General features: G+C 39.0%; 1 protein-coding gene across 2 annotated transcripts in view; it reads right to left on the bottom strand.

Annotated features, from left to right (window-relative positions):
* The window catches only part of PCSK5 (proprotein convertase subtilisin/kexin type 5), a 220,905-nt gene that overhangs the window by 33,700 nt on the left and 168,835 nt on the right, over positions 1-18,370 (bottom strand). The window contains exon 21 of one of the 2 annotated variants that reach the window (XM_062512702.1): positions 4,541-4,643. In XM_062512702.1, the coding sequence (XP_062368686.1) occupies positions 4,541-4,643 (103 nt within the window). Of the gene's footprint in view, positions 1-4,540; positions 4,644-15,029; positions 17,142-18,370 lie in introns of those variants that run through there. The other variant, XM_062512703.1, reaches the window with a different exon arrangement.

Here is an 18,370-nt window from a genome sequence, read left to right on the forward strand (position 1 = left end):
ACAATACCTGACTGCACCAAGCCATGTGATCTGGAAAGGAACCTCATCCCACACCCCTGGAACTAAGAGTGCAGTAGTATAGAATAACTCCCAAATCCTAGCCCTGCCTCTCCTGACTACTGCAGAAATTAACTCTATGCTGGCTGCAACCAGGACATGATTCTCTCTATATCTGTCATCTGTCGTCTTGCCTAGATCCCACATCTTCCAGTTATACACCACACATATATTTGTAAACACACATGAGCACAGGTATAATTTCAATAGTCAACAGCTATCCCTCCGACATGCCTGTTAAATTCATTTAGTCCAAGATGATGGGTTCTACCCATCCAAGATATCTTCCAGGGCAGGAGGGCTGGTGTGCTGTCAGCTGTTGATACATCAGGATCTCACAACTGGTGTACCTGGAAATGGCTACACTCGTTGTCCATGGTAATTATAGAATAATCTGTGTTTATGCCATGCCATTCAGCAGCAAATATTATACAATTCAACATTACAGACTGTTCTTACACAAAACATAAAATCCCCTTGAGTAACACATCGTGTTTCCCTGGCCATCTACCTTACCCACCAAGTCCATCAAGTCCCATGGACAGTTTACCTTTGCTTGAGCCAGGATTAATTCAACCTGTCTTCCACAACATTCCTCATGAGCACTACAGAGACTTTATCCCCTTTTACAGTACATGGGATATTGTTTGGGCAGGATGAGCTCCACTGGGCGAGCCTTGGGTGTTAATTAACCACATGGCCTTTGCTTTTCACCTCTGCTGTCTGCCAGTCTTTTTCCATAGGTCCAACCACCTCCATGGATAGCTTGCTATTGTTCGTTGAGTCAGTGTAAAGCTAGAGAGAGTGCTGGCCATTTCTCTCATTCAATGGTATCTAAAGCCAGCTGGATTGCTTTCAACTCTGCAATTTGATAAGATCCACCTCAATATCTTCTCTGATTTGCTGTGTAGAATTCCCTACGGTAGCTTTCCATTTTCAGTGTATCCCTACACTATCCATCTGTTGAGAGAGTATATTACTTCTCATTTTCTTTCAGCCAATAATGTGGTGGAATGTCTTCAGCCAGTCACTTTCTCATCCTCTGATGATGAAATTTTCACCTTTGGGTCAGTTCACCATAGCTTCCAAGATCCCTGGGCAGTTGTAGTTTCCTGTTTGATCTCACTGTGTGATCAATGTAATCTACTTATTCCATGTAGCACCAGAGGATGATGTGTGGAAGGGACTTTCTCGTTGCACATCCAGCCATTTGCTGACAGTCAGAGTGCCAAGAGGAGCTGTGCTTCAGTGCCAGCCCCTTCTAAAACAGCTCCAACCCCTAATATAAGCAGTCAGTAGGTCCTTTCCATTTGGGGTGTAGCAGGCTTCAGATCCATTGTGCCCCTGACTCCAGAACCCCAGTGTTGTCCTCCACTCTCCCCTGAAGCTGTTTTCCAGAGGCTCCATTCTCCCTGGCTGCAGTGTGCAGAATATTTTTTACAACCTGTCCTGTCCTGACTGGCCCAGGGGCTACTGCATAAACAATCTCCTGTTTAGTTTGTTCAAAAACTGGTAGCTGTTCAAGACCCCTCTAAAAATCATTCTTCTTTCCTGTTGCATGATAGAGAGGATTTACAATCTGACTGTAATCTGGAATATGCATATTCCAAAACCCCACAGCACTTAGGGAAAGATAATTTTCTTGCTGTTTGGTGTGGACATAAATGCTATTTTGTTAACCACATTCACTAGAACCTGACAATGATATTTTGTCATTTTTCTCCTAAAAATTGTATTTCTTGGGACTTCACCTAAATTTGTTTTATGGTAAAACCTTTGGGATGATCTGAAGTATGTTCTCTCAGTTTTCAAAGTTTTCTGCTGTGCTTCCCCACACAATGATGTCATTAATGTATTGCAAGTGTTGTGGAGTCTCTGCCTTTTCTACTACAGTTTGGGTCAGTCCATGGCAAATAGTGGGGCTGTGTTTCCACCCTTGGGACACACAGCTCCAGGTGTACTGGATGCCCCTCCAGCAAACAGTGGCCTGCACTCTTCTGCTGAAGGAGAAAAACACATTTGCAATATTGATCCACATTTGATTCGCTTTGGACTCCAGTTCATGCTGAAGTTCCACCATGTCTGGCACAGCAGCATTCAGTGGTGGTGAAACTTCCTTCAGGCCATGATAGTCCACTCTACATACACACACTGGCCATATGGGACCACTAAACACTGAGAGAGTCTTGCTGGCCACTCACTGGGTCTCAGTTCAGTACTCACCTCATGGATGGGGGGTCACAAAGTCCTGGCTGGCATGGTGTTATAGCAGGAGGGTCCCCTGAGAGACCAGGCAAGGTGTTCAGCTGTCTAACTTCCTCTGTCTCCATGGCTCTCCCAAAAGCCTAATTTTTGGGTCTTTGAAATACCCTCTCCTGATTAATCTGCACCAGGTATTCATGGGGCCTCTGGGCCAGTCACAATGGAGTGTTTTTGCCATTCATTCCCAGTCAGGGTCACTTCAGCTTCCAGTACAGTCAGCTGTCCAGTTCCCCCTGTCACCTCAGAAATAGAGATGGATTCTGCCCCCACATATCTTGATGACATCAGGGTACACTGTGCACCTGTGTCAACTAAAGACTAAGGTTCTTGTGGGTCTGATGTGTCAAGCCATTGGATCCACACAGTCCAATAGATCTGACTGTCCCTTTCCTCCACCTGGCTGGATGCAGGGTCCATCCAGGCCTGGTCATTGCTTGCTTCTTGTAAATATAAGCTGGAGAACTTGAAGAGGATTGGAAGTAACATCAGTTCTCCTGTTCTGTCTGAGTATTTGTCCAGTGAAAACTGGAGTGGCATTTATTCTTGAAGAATTTCCTGTGATGGTTGTTCTTCCTCTTAGCTCAGGTACCCATGTTGCCAGGGCAGACGTGTGTTTTCCATCCCACTTCCTCATGTCTCCTCTGTAGTCACAGCCAACACCACAAGTTACATCGTTGTGTGTACTGTCTCTTCCCTGCAGTGGGGCACTTGCTCCCAGTAGCAGAGGGTCTGGTCTGTATTGGTGGGGCATGGGACTCTCTAACTTCCTTGAGACTAAAATCTGCCCAAAGTCTTGGACAATCTTTCCACAAGGCCCTGCTTCCTCTTAATTCATCACAAAGCAAATGGAATTGGTCTTGGCTTTCTACTTCTATATAGTATAGGGGCAGCTGTTTCCTGCATGTGTTGTTTGTTTCACATATTTCTGATATGTTCTGATTTCTTCCTCCTTTCCCTGAGGGCACTGTCCATTGTTGACCTGTGCCCAGTAAAGACTAGCACTAGCACTAGCACTAGGGTCCAGCACACTGCAATAAGTTGCTTGTCTATGCAGTTGCCACAGCATTTTCCTTGCAAATATTCTGTCACTTTATTAATGTCCTGTAGTTTTCAGGGGTGAACTTCCAAATCATTGGAACAGAGAACTTCCCCCCAAACAGTGCCATTTTCTTCCATGTTCTATGCCACTCAAATCTACCCACACTCAGGGCAGATCTTTGAATGACCTTCCTGGCAATCTCTTTCTTGACCCTAAACATGGTGTAGACCATACTGAGGAGACATACCAGACACAGCAATATGAACATGCATTCCTTAATATCCTTATTACTTAAAGGAAATAAAAAATTCTCACAAGGTGTCTGAAGGAGAAAAGGAAGGTGAAAAGATGGGGAAAATCATCCACTCCTGCTCTCCTACAGAACAGGTATGATGGGTATGATTATCAATGGATTCCCAAAAGTAGCGCCTGAGATAAGGGTAGAAGAGCAACATTAGATACACATCCCAGATAACCTTAACTTCCCTTGATCTTGTTATATCATAAGCTGCTATCACACAGTACAGCAAGAGAGCAATCTTGATACTCCTCCCTGCTCTGAAACAACACATTGTGAGGAGCATAGAGAGCATTTATGGAGACACATACACGGTCAGGTACCACACTCACAAATTACAGGTATACTTAGGTCTGTTGTTACCTCAGCCCTTCATGCCCCACCCTGGCTGCCAAACAAGGCTGTTGTGTTTTAGCAATAGAATTCCCCAATTCAGTGCTCCCAACAAAACACTCCAAACCACATGCTTCTTACTCACTCTACCACTGCTGTCCCCTGAGGTGGGATGAGGAGGAGGATTGTACCCACAAAAGGTAAAGAACATGCCTTGAGCCAATCCTCATAGCTGGGTGGAGCTACAGATGCCCTAGATTCTTGTGGAAATTGTCAGTTGTGATTGCAGCAGTCATGATTTAGAAAGGATGACAATGAAAGAAAGTCTATTTACATATAAAAAGGAATTTATCTGTGAAAATCATGCTGCTAAACATTTACTGCTTGGGTAGCCAGCTATTTTGTTTACATAAAAATTGTGTTCTCAGGTCCCCTGGATTATTTTGCCCTAGACACTTCTTGCTTCCATAGTCTCTGCTAAACACAATACAGCCTCTTCTCCAGATGATGATGTGAGATTTTTGTACTGCACTGTGCAAGAAGACAATTACCTTGTGGGTGGGCAGCTGATGCAATTGTCTGACTCAGGTCCAATGCACTTTTGACAGGATATATCACACAACTGGCATTCTTGGGAATCATCAAGATATTCCCCTGGTAGGAAAAAAATGGTTTATTGCAGATCAATCTTCTCACAATTTAAAACATAAACCAAAAAGAAGAGAAAAAAAATCCAAACTTTTCAGGCTGGAAAACATAATGTTGAAGAGGAATCGGATCTATTTTTAATTACTGAAATGAGCACATTTCCCTAAGGCATCAGGAAAACAAGTACTGGCTCTCTTGGGGAACCGGGATTATCAGAGCTGTTTGTTTGTTTGTTTGTTTGTTTGCCCATCAATTTTTCTTTTCCATGTGAATTTGAGAAAGAGTGAATTTTGATTTTGTTAATTTATTTTGCATCAGTTGAAGCAATGTGATCCTTAAGATTCGTAAGTTACATCAAAATTAGTGCTACTGAGGAGTATTCATTACGTAATATCTTTTGAACTCAATTGCAAGCTGCAGCATAAAGGGTTTGCTGTCATGGGTGTGGATATGTTACATGAGGAGATGGGCTTAAGCAATCTTCCACCAGCCAGAGACCTGTTGGTGCTTTCCAAACCTCTAGCTATGTTTTGTCCTCCTCCCAGGCTGCTGATGGAAGACTCCCTACCTAAAAGACCCAGGCTTTCATTTTGGCTGAATTGACACTTGGTGCAAAACTGCACATTTGGACTTGAAAAAAAATTATATTACATTTCTACCTCAAAACTGATTAATTATATTAATAATTAAAACACTGGTCCAAACTGGTAAGCTGCATGCGTAATAACTCTCAGGACAGAGATTTGGTGAGTAGTATGAGTACTTTCTGTGCAGAATCATGTGGGTACAGTAAATCGATTTATCATAGCTTTATAAATCTCAAGATTAGGTCTTTTATATCAGTTTGTTTTGGAAAAAAATATTATAACCGAGTCTATATATTTAAGGAATTGGCTGTTCCTTTATTCTTGAGTAATAGAAGAGGCTGGGCAAAAAGTCCTATATAATACATAAAATCTGCAGTTTCTATGGATACTTCAATATCAATATCAAGCAACTCTTTCCACTTGCATCATGGCTGGAAAATCCAGATCTGGCAAATATAGTAAACTTTAGGAATTGAAACACAAATATGGAATGACTCAGGTTTGGATTTCACTTGCAATAAGTTCCTTACATTTGAAGAGCAAAAGAACCATACAAGCAACCACTTATATCCATTTAAAACAATGTAGGGAGGACAAATTTTCTAAAATACTGCAAATTATGTTCTCTGCCTGCTGTGTTTTCAACAGTTGTACTTTAACATATTATAAAACTTTGTAATAGTTGAAACCTCTGATATGAGGTATGAGCCAGGATAATACTTACATACCTAAGGGAATAGGAACAGTGTAGGTATAAAGGCAAACTGGAACATCTAGCCAACTCTGGGTGAAACCTGGGGGTACCCAAAATGTAGGCAGAGATGTAATATTTGCTTTGCAATGGTTTGTGTGTCTTCTAAAGAGAGGAAAAAGTAAAAGACAAGCCAAAAGCCAGTGATGGAACCACATAAACCATGAAGACAATGCTCTTCAGAGGTTATTCTGGGATCAGTGCTAGCTGGGAAGAAGTTCAGACTGGGAAAAAAAGAAGAGTCTCCTGACAAGATCAGGGAAACAAAAGTCTTTGGAAGCGCACATGTTTGTACATTTTTATAGTTCTCATTATCCAAAGAGCAATTTGTATACATCTACATCTCTGTATATGTATGTATATATCTCCATGCATTTACGTAATCCCTGGCATACCCATAAAGGCAAAACCTTGAATTGTGTAAACTGACTAGTTCCATGGAACTGTGCAGCATTTCTGAACAGCAACACTGCATCTTTTATGAGTAATTGCTTTATAGCGGACTAAAATTAAAAACATTAGAAAAGCTGTTACACATATAATTCAGTAGGATTCTAATTTTTTTCTAGATGCTACTCAGATAACATTTTTGTATTGATGCATATTTATCATAATACCAAATATTTATAATTTTCACCTTCCAGAAAAAAATAATGTGGCCTTCAGGCCATTGACAGATTTGGTTAATAGAAGTGTCTTGAGCCTTTTTGATATGTATCCAGAGCATGTAACATGGAATCCCATGTTCTCAAATGCTTTATGAGATTTTAATACATAATTTTTTTGTGGTTTGGGAATGACACTCCCCAGTTCTGTGACCTCACTGGGACTCACCTAAACCAGATGCCACTTGCTTGCTTTCCCTTCTCCCACTCTTTTCCCCTCCCCCTTTTCTCTCTGGGGATGGAGTTGAAAATTAGAGACACAGAAATGTGAAACTCACAGGTTAAGATACAAACAATTTACTAGAAACAGCAATGAGATAATAAAATAGTAATGACTACAGTGTTAATAGCAAAAGGTTGAAATTATTTACATGGAAAATAAAGCAATACTGGACTTTTTTGCCCTCCACCCTTACTCTCACTGCTGGAAGGAGAGAGCAAGTCCTTTGCTCGCCCCTCAAAAAAAGTGATGTGAGATGGTACCCAATACTATAAGGGTCTGGCCATGCCTGCCTGCTTCCCAGATAGTATAAAAAATTAACTTTGTCCCAGCTGAAACTAGGATAAATTTGAGATATATCTGTGTATACATATATATGTATACACAGACACAGACACAGATACACACACACACACATATGTATATATTTGGACAACAATACAACTATGAAAAAATGCAGTATCTGAAAAGAGTTCCCATTGCAGGTCTGATGCCTGAGTGTTTTATTTTATTTGGTTTGCATCTCTGGGAAATCTGTCAGGGTTATTTTATTACATAATTGCTTCTGTGATGTTGTTTTGTGATACATATTAGAAAACTTTTCTGTTTCTCCTTTATTTGCCTACACTACCTGTGTGCCTATCCACTGGAACTAAGCTACTAATTCATCCACCTCAGCTGTGCATGCAAACATAGCAGAAGTACTCAGTTTTTAAAGGTTTTAGTTATTTCTGTGCTATGCCTTTCATTTCAGCTGTGCTTGGAATAGTGCCAGGAAGACCACGGCATGGAACTGAAGCATTTTTATGAATACTATTATAAGAACATGCACCAGAAAATACTTAAATATTTGGCCCTCTGAATTGCAAATCACATCTAGAACTGTAGATCTGACACGTTAAAAATATAGTTTGTGGTGGATATTTAAAGAGTTAGCACTGAAATTCAAAAAAGAAGACTTATATTATTCCACAGGGTAGTTCAACCATCTGCCAGAATTCCTTGTGAGCAGTGTATTTCTTTACAAATCTCACTAGATAAATACAGGCTGCCAAAGTCTCAATCTTTTTCTTTTCTGTATTAGAAATCTTTATCTGTCTACAATACTTAATAGAGGAATACTCTCAGTATAGTGTCTTCACTTAGATTTCAATCAGGCAGTGATCACCAGTTGCTTTGGATCATTTCATGTTTATCATTCATTATCATCTTAGTTCTGCTATCTTGTTACCTTGTTTAAAACATTTGTCACATTGTTAAAAAAAAGGAATTGGAGATACTGTAGGAATAATGACATGTTAATGGACTTGATTCCTCATAATAGTAAGATTTTAATGTCTAATTTTTGTGTCCACAGTTAGAAATGTTTAAGTCCATATTTGCGCTACATCAGGTTTCAAGTTGTGCCTTTAACTGCATACAAAATCCCTATACTTAATGCTCAGTTCCTATCAGATGCTTTTTAAAGTGAGGTAAGAACTATTTCTCCCATTAAGAAGGTAGAAACCTGAGTTGCAATAATATAACGAAATTAGTTTGCAATAGCAAAGAAGAACCTGTCTCTCCTGAGTCCCAGTCTGGAGCACTTGATTTATTTGCCAAGTCATTTTATGTCTTTGCATAAGCAGCATCAAGTGCACCTTTATCTTGTCACTGTTTCTCTCTTGCTTTCCAAAACCTGTGCCATCCATTGGCAGCACATGATATTTCAGGAGATCAGTGAGGTGAGGGTGTAGGTATCCTTGTCAGTCAGGCATGGAGGTATGGGCTTTCACGTGCTGGCTGTCATAAATCCTTTTCTCTTGTAGTCCCTCTGTGAGACTTAATCACTCCAAGTCACATATCACTTCCCCACTTTGTTTGTTCAAAACATCACTTTTTATAAAATCTAATATAAAATATCTAATTTTAAAATATTCTTTATTGTCTACAATGTTGCTGCAGTGGCTTTTCCTTAAAATCAATGGGAAAAAAAACTACCTTATTTCCTCCATTTTGCTTGTTTGCTGTCATAGAAATCTGGATATGGATTTCATACTTATGTTCTTTGTATGTAATCTTATGGGTTTTAAAGGTTTGACAAAGCAGATAAACAAAAACTGCTCAGAATTGCTTTTCATCCATCAGCTATGAGAGCTGAAATAAGCTGGTCTTAGGGAGCTCTCTGCTTTTTTCACATTTGGCTGTGATACATTTTATTTTGTCTGGCTTGTGGGATCAGGTCATTGAGTTCTCTGAAGAAACATTAATTCATACAGCTTAAGTAATCTAAAACTAACTTGCATATTAAAAAAAAATGCAAATTCACCCTGGAGATTCCTTTTAAAGATACTTTTTTGCTTAGCCCAAATTCTCAGTGTTTGATAGATTACTCCTTGAAAGAAATCTTGCCATAATGTCCATGTTGTAACATTTTCAAGATGAAGACATTTCCTTTACCTTCAGATTTGACAGTTGAATAAAATTGGCATCTGGTTTCCAATTATCTGGCTTCAGTTCTCAGTCTCCTACTAATTACACAATGTCCAAATTTCTGTCTCTCTATTTGCATGTGCAGAAGTGACAAAACTTCTGTGTATCATGATTTGAGGTGATGAGAATGATCCCACATTGAAAGTCTTCTTTTCAGAAGTGCTCTAGGCAGTGACAAATGAGAAGGCTGAAAATAGGATATTGATTCCTAAGTAACTAAATCTCCCCCTTGTGCCAAGGGGCAAAGCAGAACCTTGAAAATCATTGAACATCTCTTCCCTGAATAGCTGTGTGCTGAGTGCCATATAATGACTTTAGGATGAAAGGCCCCTTTCTTGCAGGATTAGGTGAGATCACCCAGAAAGACTCAAGTTAGCTATAATCATGACAGTCAGGAGTGAGGAAATTGCCTTTATCAGACTTCACTGTCCTACATGGCCTTCTATGCTTTTCCCTGCAGAATAGAAACATTCATATTAGCCAAAGCTGCCTTATTTATTTCTAACACAAAGGGATTTTCCCTCCCCTTTACAATGTGTATTTTCTCCCCCATTTCTGCATAGCATTAATACAATTGTTAGAAACCCATTGGAGAGCCAGAGCCCTCAGCAGTACTTAGTGGACATAAACAGTCTCCAAAAAGAAATTTTTTAAAATCACCTTTAAATCTCCCTTCCTACTAATTTTGTAGACATTTAAAGGATTTGCTTTAAAATTCCATTTATACTAATTTTGTGGATGTCTGGAAGCATAAGATGGCTGGATTAATGATTTCTCCCCTTGCCTGTGTAAGCACCTATGAAAGAGCCTGGCAAGGTGTTCTCATGCTCACTTATAGCCTGAAATTTCACAGGCCCACAAGAAAGGGGGAAGGGAAATGGAACAATCTCTGTGAATTTATATCAATAGAGCTTTTTAAATATCAAAAGGCTACCCTTCTCACTTGTTGAAGGAGGGAGAAATACTATCAAAAATTTAGACTCACAATGGAAAAAAATACGCTTAGCTGCTCCACTTCTTGAGCTTTCCAACTGGAATTTTTCCTGTTTTATGTTTTCAAGCTCCCCATTCTTCATAAAATCAGTAGCTGAGAATTTTCTAAAGGGCAGTGGACCAGAAGCACCTGAACCTGACTGAAAATTATTGTACAGTGCTGATAGTACTTCTTTGGAAAGCTAGGTAGCTGCTTGTGAAATACAAAAACCAAATGTAGTATGCTTTGAGTAAAGCTGATGTTATTAGGACATGAAGTACATTAAAGATAGATTATTTCAGTGCTGGAGAAAAACACATATCAGAGGCAGCCCAGATATCAACAGTGTGTCTCACTCCTCTGTTATAAAGCAAGGAATATGCACTTTGTATACATGGAGCCTTCCCTGACCACTGTAGGATTTCTGCACTCTGATTTGAATGAACATAAACCTGAAGTGGGAAGAGCTGGATGTTTTGTGGCAGTATTTCAGTGGTGCCATCCATCTTAAGCTAAGAAGTTCCTGCACAGGCTGTTCATACTGGACATCTTCAACTTAATCACGATATGAACAGAGATCTGCTGATAACTGGGCAGATTTTAACAGACCAACTCAGACTACATTCTCTTTAACAATCACTTATTCCATGTTGATGATACAGCTCTTCTAATTCAGCTATGGGTGCAGAGAGGCTTTGTGACACTGTTTAGCAGCAGGAACTAATTTTGAATCCTCCTTTCAGCCTCGATAGTGTTCAGAGAGGCTGTGCTAAAGTCAGACACAGCAAGACCAATATTTACACAATGCAAGACCAATATTTACACAACTCCATTTTGGTATGGCCTTGCTCTTGCAGTAAGAAAAGGGGCTACTTTATTTGGAAATGAATATTTGAATTATTTTGGTATTTTTGTCCAGTGGCATTACACAGAATGGTCCATTACCATAGTCATGAGCATGACAGCTGACAGCAACCTGATCCTTGGGGACTGGCCATCAGAAGCTAGACTTTCCTTCCAACCCACATCTCAAAGAACATCTGTAGGCATCAGGAGGAGGGCAGTGGGCAGGCCAAGGACAATTGTGAATGGAAAAGTTATGCAGTATTTTCTGATTTATATTTAAATCATATTAGTCATGCTCCAGTAAGCATTCAGAGTTACTGTTGAATTTGCATGATAGAGCCATGAATTCTCCTTGGGTAAACAAGTGCTCACTGCTCACCAGTGCTCTGGCTTCTCACCATCAGGTTGACTGGAAAAATGGGCACTTAATCACCTCACTGCTCTCTACTGTGTTTTCTGATGGCTGAGTGGTTTTTGCTTTGAAAAGTGTTGCTGGTTTCCCAGAATACCTTCAATGAATCCATCCCTCAAACTCAGAAAAACCAATAGATGATTGTACAACAGTAATTCTTCTAAGCTTTCCTGGTCATATTTGGCAGCAAATACATGACCTGTTCATGTATTTTCTGCCAAAACCCAACAAAGACCAGCTTTTGGTGCAGCACAAAGAGTCTGCATTTGTTGCTTACTGGAATTATTTTTAAGAAATACTCAGAGCTTCCCCCCCATAATATATTTTCCTTTCACTACAATTCCCATTCTAAAAGTGAAAATTGTCTCTGTTTTTGTGTGTAAACACCACTTTTTAAACCAGAAAGGAAATCCTTCAGGATAATTTCAAGCATAGGTCAGGTATTAAGCATTAACTCTGTGGTGTTATCTGGTGTGCTCACACAGCAGGTGAATATTATTGCAGTCATCTCTGGCTTTATCCTGAGGATTTCAGAACAATTTTCCTAGTAAGACTACATGTTACTGTGCTCTGAGAAACCAGAGAATGTCCAAGGCCTTTGATAGGTCCAAATCCTCTTTGCTCACTGGGGTGGAACCACTGATAATAATGTGTCTGTTGGTTACACTTCCACTGCTTGAATGCTATACTAAGGTTCAGAGCCTTAGTTTTTTCTTAGGGACACTACACTCACAACTCTTTAATTCTTGCTAATGAGGAGGATGTAAGCCCCAACAGAGCAACATGACAGGTGGTAGCAAATAATCAGATAATTATCTATTTCAATAAAAAACAGAAATCTCACAAATTAGTTTTAAGTAAGACATGTAATTAAAATTATGTTAAACAGAATGTTTTTTCCTAGTAAAGAAAATGCTCATCAAAAACATATTTTCAACCCTTCTTTTTTCACATACTGAAACTCCCTATTCTGAAAAAGATCATGCAAGTTGTTGTGCATCAGTTTCCTTTTGATGAAAACTTGACTAGGGTTTTTATTTGTATGCCGTAAAGCTTTTTTTAATACTTGCTTAAAATATCTTGCACAAACATCTAATGGCAAAACTTTTCTTGGTTCAATCTACCAATGAAAGCACAATGGCATATCCAATATAAATATAAGGCATGGCAATGGATCATAGACAAGTTATTGTTCAGTGAGTTGCACTGCAGATTAAAAGCTCTGACTCATACAAGCAATCTCTTACATGTCTTTACAGGAATCTTGAATTTATAATAGGCCTTCTTACAACCAGTCACTTAAATAAATATATTCATTAAAAAGTAACAGACAGCTATAAAAGAATTGACTTGGTCATCAAGAGTTGTAACTTGCATTTAGTGATGGGTGAAATTGCTGTAGATAGGTCTAGTGCTTCTGCATATAGGTTTACTCATACCTCTGTCAAACCTCTGATGATCTGACAGTGTGGCACAAGCAGCATCCTGCTTTTACACAATAGATTCAGCTGCAAGGAATTTGACCTGACATTGGAAAGCTGCAATCACAAGAGCGATTGGGGTAGTCTGTAAGGTCTTACAGGGAAATCTTTACTAGAAAATAGTGTGCTTCACAGAGGGGAATTTTGCAAAGCCTCCCCAGGAAGAGGCAGGGAGTGCCAGTGGATACAGGTGTGTGTGGGTAGGCAGGGGCTAAGCAAATGTCCCAGGAGCTGCTGGTCACAAGCATAAGATCTCCACTGACCTCTTCTGGCATCTGATCCTACAGTACTGGTGTGTGGCTGAGATGAACAGCTGCAGCAAAAAAGGGAGTAAGGCTGGTACTCCATTGCAGAAAAGGAAACATGACACCCCCACACACAGGCTTCTTCAGGATGTTCTGCAGGTCTGAGGCATGGTAAACTGTTTTTAGCATGTATGACTACTTTGTTTTTTTGACCACAGTTGTCTTTATTAAAACACTTTGGGAGTTTCAGTGAAGAAAAGGTCTAGACATGTGTCCAGTTTGCATTTAAATCAAAGGATCTCCTTGACAAATATGAACTGGGAAATACCATGTTTTAAGTATAATGGAATCTTAATTTCTCTTTGCTTTTTGACTTGCAGTATAAATAAAATGGAAACAATTAACAGACTTAAATTGATGCCACACAGTCTTTCCCGACATAGGGAAAATTATTATTTTGTTTGTACTTAGTAGCTTCTGATCTTTCTGAAATGGTCTGCATCCTTTCTGGGTGTCATTAACAGTGTCAAATACTGAACACAACAAACTACTGGTTGAATCAGAGAGGGAGGAGCAACAATCTAAGAAAACTCTGCAGCTGGGAACAAACTAGCTTCTTTCAATTGCAATCTTGTTGCTGCAGTGATCCTCTAGTACAAGTACCAGCTACAGGCTGCTTACTTATAGGCTGCTGAAATTTTCTATGCCTCTGACAACAGCTTTTAAGGCGTAACAAAGATGATCAAAGAGTCTGATTTGACACCAGAAAATTCTGGTTTTCAGCCTAAAACACAGATTTATCCTTACTTGTCTGCTCATTTGGAAGATAAAGGTGAGGTGGGAGCTGGAGTAAGAAGTTCTTCATACAACACTGTAAGCAACCTTTATTCCAGGTGTGGTCTCACCAAACTACTGCTAAGAATGTGCCATCCCACATATGCATGCTTCTGGGGACTGACAGGGAAACTGTGGGAATGATGATTAACTCCTTGTTTTGAAACTATGCTAAAATAGGTCAGTGACAAAATGTCTGAGGCCAAAAAGTGGCAGGTTTTTTTTCCTTTTTTTTTCAGGAAATTCTTTACATGGCCTCAAATATGCTTAAAATGTTATCTGAATATATGACCCTTTGGATAATCTGCCGTTTTGCTCTCCACTGAGTCTGTGGGACTAAGTGGTAAATGAACAAGAGCATGAGGTCCTGCCAGTGAAGGAGCTCACCTTGCAGGGGTTACAAAAGGAGGCTGCACGGAGCCCCTCTGGCTCAGAAAAGCCAGACAGGTGGTGCTCAAGGAGCACTCTGTGCTGTGATCTGAGCTGCACGCAGTGCCAGCGGCCACTCTGCGTGACTGCAAAGATGAATCCTTCCTTCTTAACTGCCTGAGCCAATAGTTAGTTACCAATTTTGCTTTTTAATCCTGAACACACAACAGATTAGACCCATCACAAACTCTTACAGATCAGAGGAAATCAACATTGTTACCATTAGGGTTCAGGTAGGGCTGTACTGTTACTACACAAAAGGTGATCTCCACATAAACCAGGTATTTCTGCAATCATAAACTCCATCACTTAAAGTAAAAGAAGTCTGTAATAAAATTAAACACCCAGTGCTCTACACCACAGAGCTACCTACGCCCTTCAACAAAGATGTTTAACACATGGATCAACATGTTTTTCCAGACCAAAAGAACAGGAATTTAGGTTAATTTAATAGAAAAAATAAAATATGGAATAACATTGATTTTGGCCAGTATCAATTACAACAGAACTACCCTATTTTACAAATACCAACTGAACATTTTACACATGTACAGTATTTTTTTCAGTAAAAATGGATTTTGTTAAAACAATGTCAGTTTTTCTTAAAGAAAACAAAGTAATTAATTTCTTCTCTATTATAGTGTTAGAGACATTTGTAAGTATCCAAACAGATTCTTTACAATCCATTACATAATTAAATCTCAATAGTGAATATATATTTATATATAACATATATAATATTAATTTAAACTTTGAAAGCATTATGTTCTATTTAAACACGTTATACTGAGAAATGAGGCAGTTAACAGACTAGTAGTTAAACTAGCACAAATTTGAATGTTTATCAGGAAATTTGTAATGGGCACCAAAGGAGCTTGACTGCACTCTGTCATACTGGACCAGGCTGAAATAGTTTATCTGCTCTCTGCTAAAGAGGACAGTAGCTTTAAATGTTTGAATTAGTTTTTTTTTTTTTTTTTTATGTCCACAGTCATTTTTGATCCCCTTTATTTTCCAGGATTTACATGCTTGAACAGCTGAAATCCATTATGTTGTATATCCTGGAAACCTAACTGAGAAAGACACTTTGCATGTTTTAAGTATTATCCCCAGTAAACAGTATCTTTGAAGTTCAATTTTTTATTTTCTGTGAAATGACTGTCTTTTGAACAGTATGCTGAATGAAGCTGAAGAAGACAAATTAAGCAGAAATTTTTACTGGCATCCATGTGCCTAGGTAGAAAAAGAGCAAGGCTGGGGCCACTTCTCTTATTACTCAGGACCATTTTATAGTGAGGTAACTCCATTTGACTTAGCAGGATTATTCCTGCTGAAATTTCTACTGTGAGCAGTTAAAAGCAGATTCGGGCCCATCACGGCTCCAAGAGAACCACTGATTTATTGTCCTAGATGCAATTTTTCCTGGAGGTGTATTTGGCACAACTATAAATCCAGTCCTGTAAACACATCCTGTCATATATAGTCACACTGGCATTTACATATGGGCACTATGAAATAGTTCCACATATCTGTATGATAATATCCCCTTTTTAAATGAACATTACAAGACAACAATAATTTATGAATACTTCTTACATGTTAGCAATGTTTTCCGACTTCTGAGCATATACATTACTCTCACTTATGCAAATCAAGAGAATTAGCATATTCTAAATTTGTCCACTACAGGAACATTGGGTTTCTTATGTTTATTTGAAATAGCTTTGACAATTTAAAAAAATAAAATAAAAATCCTAGCATATCTGTTAATAAGCCACCTGTCTAAAAATGTAGTCTATATGACCAAAACCACATTTTGGGCAAACATATATACATACCAAATGTGATACAAAAAATAGCATACAGCAGAGGAAGTAAGAAAGAAATGTGTGCAGAAATGTTTACTTTCCATTTTTAAAAATAGTATTACAAAAGGGGCAGAACTTAGTCCTGCACTAATGATGTTTCTGATCCCCTCAGGAGCTCAAGTTCCCCCTATCAATACATACAGCACAAAAAAACACTAATGCAATTTTTTTTGTATTGTTTAGTTTTAATCCATGTAAACTTGTGTTGTATTCTTGAAACACTCTTTAAACATCTTGAAGTGGAAAAAAGCAGGAAAGAAGGGAAGAAAAAGAACCTTCAAAAAACAGGAATAATCCTAAGGTTGACAGGAAATCAAATCAAGGGTTAAATGTTAATTTTGGCATCAAATGCTTTGGTCACACAATACTGACTCTGTGATCCTGGATGCTCAGCTTTAGACACCCAGTTATGAAAGGTAGGCGTGTTGTAGTTTTTCCATTTAAGTTCCAACAAACAGTTCACCATCTCCCCAGACAAAGAGGGGGGAGAGGGGGAAAGGTGGCTTGCTTTCTTTTTCTTTCTTTTTTTTTTTTTTCCTTTTTCAGTAATACGGATTAATCTGTAAGTCTACAGGAGGAGGAGGAGGATGCTGGGAGGTGTCAGTTCACCCCTTTTGTTTACATGTTCTGCAACACAATTGCTGAAGCACTTTCCTCTGGCAGAGATTGTTCTTTTTCACCAGCATACAGAATCCTCCCTCGGCCCAGGACTCTTCCGTGGCTTCCAGAGGGTAGCAGCAAGAGAAGGAGGGGAGGTTGAAGGTTTGGAGAGCACGGCGTGTACAATGGAGGAAGGTTTAATTGATCAGACATGCAGATTTGGTTGAGGAGACCATTCAGGAGCAGGTAGCAAGTAGGAAATTTGGTCCATCAAAAGGAATTTCAGTCAACAGGTTTTTTGGTTTTTTTTCAGGAAGAAATATTGTGTGGTCCAACAGGGAGTGATTGGTATCCATTTATGAAAAGGAAAAACAAGATTAGAAATAGAATAATTAGAATACAGTGATATTCACAGCAAAGGAATTTGCTCTCAATTTTTATAAATGAAAAGAATAAAATTATCAAACCACAGAAAAAGAATAAAACATTCTCAACAGAAATGCAAATCCTGTAGTGTGAGTTGACTGTAAGGCACTGAAATGAGACCACCTCTGCTTTTGTAAATTAACAGAAAAAAACAAGCCCAAACCCTCCTGAACTTTTCTTGTTACCCTAGGCTGCTGAGAACATGTACCATGTGGTGTGACCCAGCATGGTGCATTGCTACTGACTGAAGCCCTGCACATCCATGCACAGTGCTTCCATGAGAGCTGCATTTGGAAGAATGGTGGTGATACTACTGAGATGGGGCATCCTCACCCTTGGGAACTACGGTGTATGTGGTTGAGGCTACACATGTACAAATTAAGACGGATTTATCCAGTCATATTAAAGACCAAACTGGTATCTCAAATGTTTGCATTGCAGAAATCAATTGCAATACCATATTAGCATTACACTTCTTAATTTGTCTATCTATATCTGTCCTCTTCTGTACTTGCTTTAGACAATAACTCTTCCAATGTCCAGACAGAAAAGGGCTCATTACTAGTTTACCAGTACTTGTAATGTAACTTTACAATGAACAGGATACTTTTTGAAGTTTGGAAGCCTATATTCCAATAAGAAGTGCAAAGGTCCACAGAAACAAGACTCACACCTGTGCTCTTTTCTTTTTCTTTAACTCTTAGTAAATCCAGTGGAAATAAGTTGGACCCAAGAGTCACTGTTAGCTTTTGCTATATCTGATGTCTGGTATCTTCCCAGACTTTATTCTGATATCTTCTAGTTGGATTGCACTTGTTGGGCTATATTTACAAGTTATTCACATGGTAACATTTTTAGGGAAACATAGTGTTATCTAAGTATCTCTGTAACTGTGACATTAAACAGGAATTAATATTAGTGAAT

This window comes from Cinclus cinclus, chromosome Z (genome assembly GCF_963662255.1).
Source record: "Cinclus cinclus chromosome Z, bCinCin1.1, whole genome shotgun sequence".
In the NCBI taxonomy this organism is placed as follows: Eukaryota; Metazoa; Chordata; class Aves; order Passeriformes; family Cinclidae; genus Cinclus; species Cinclus cinclus.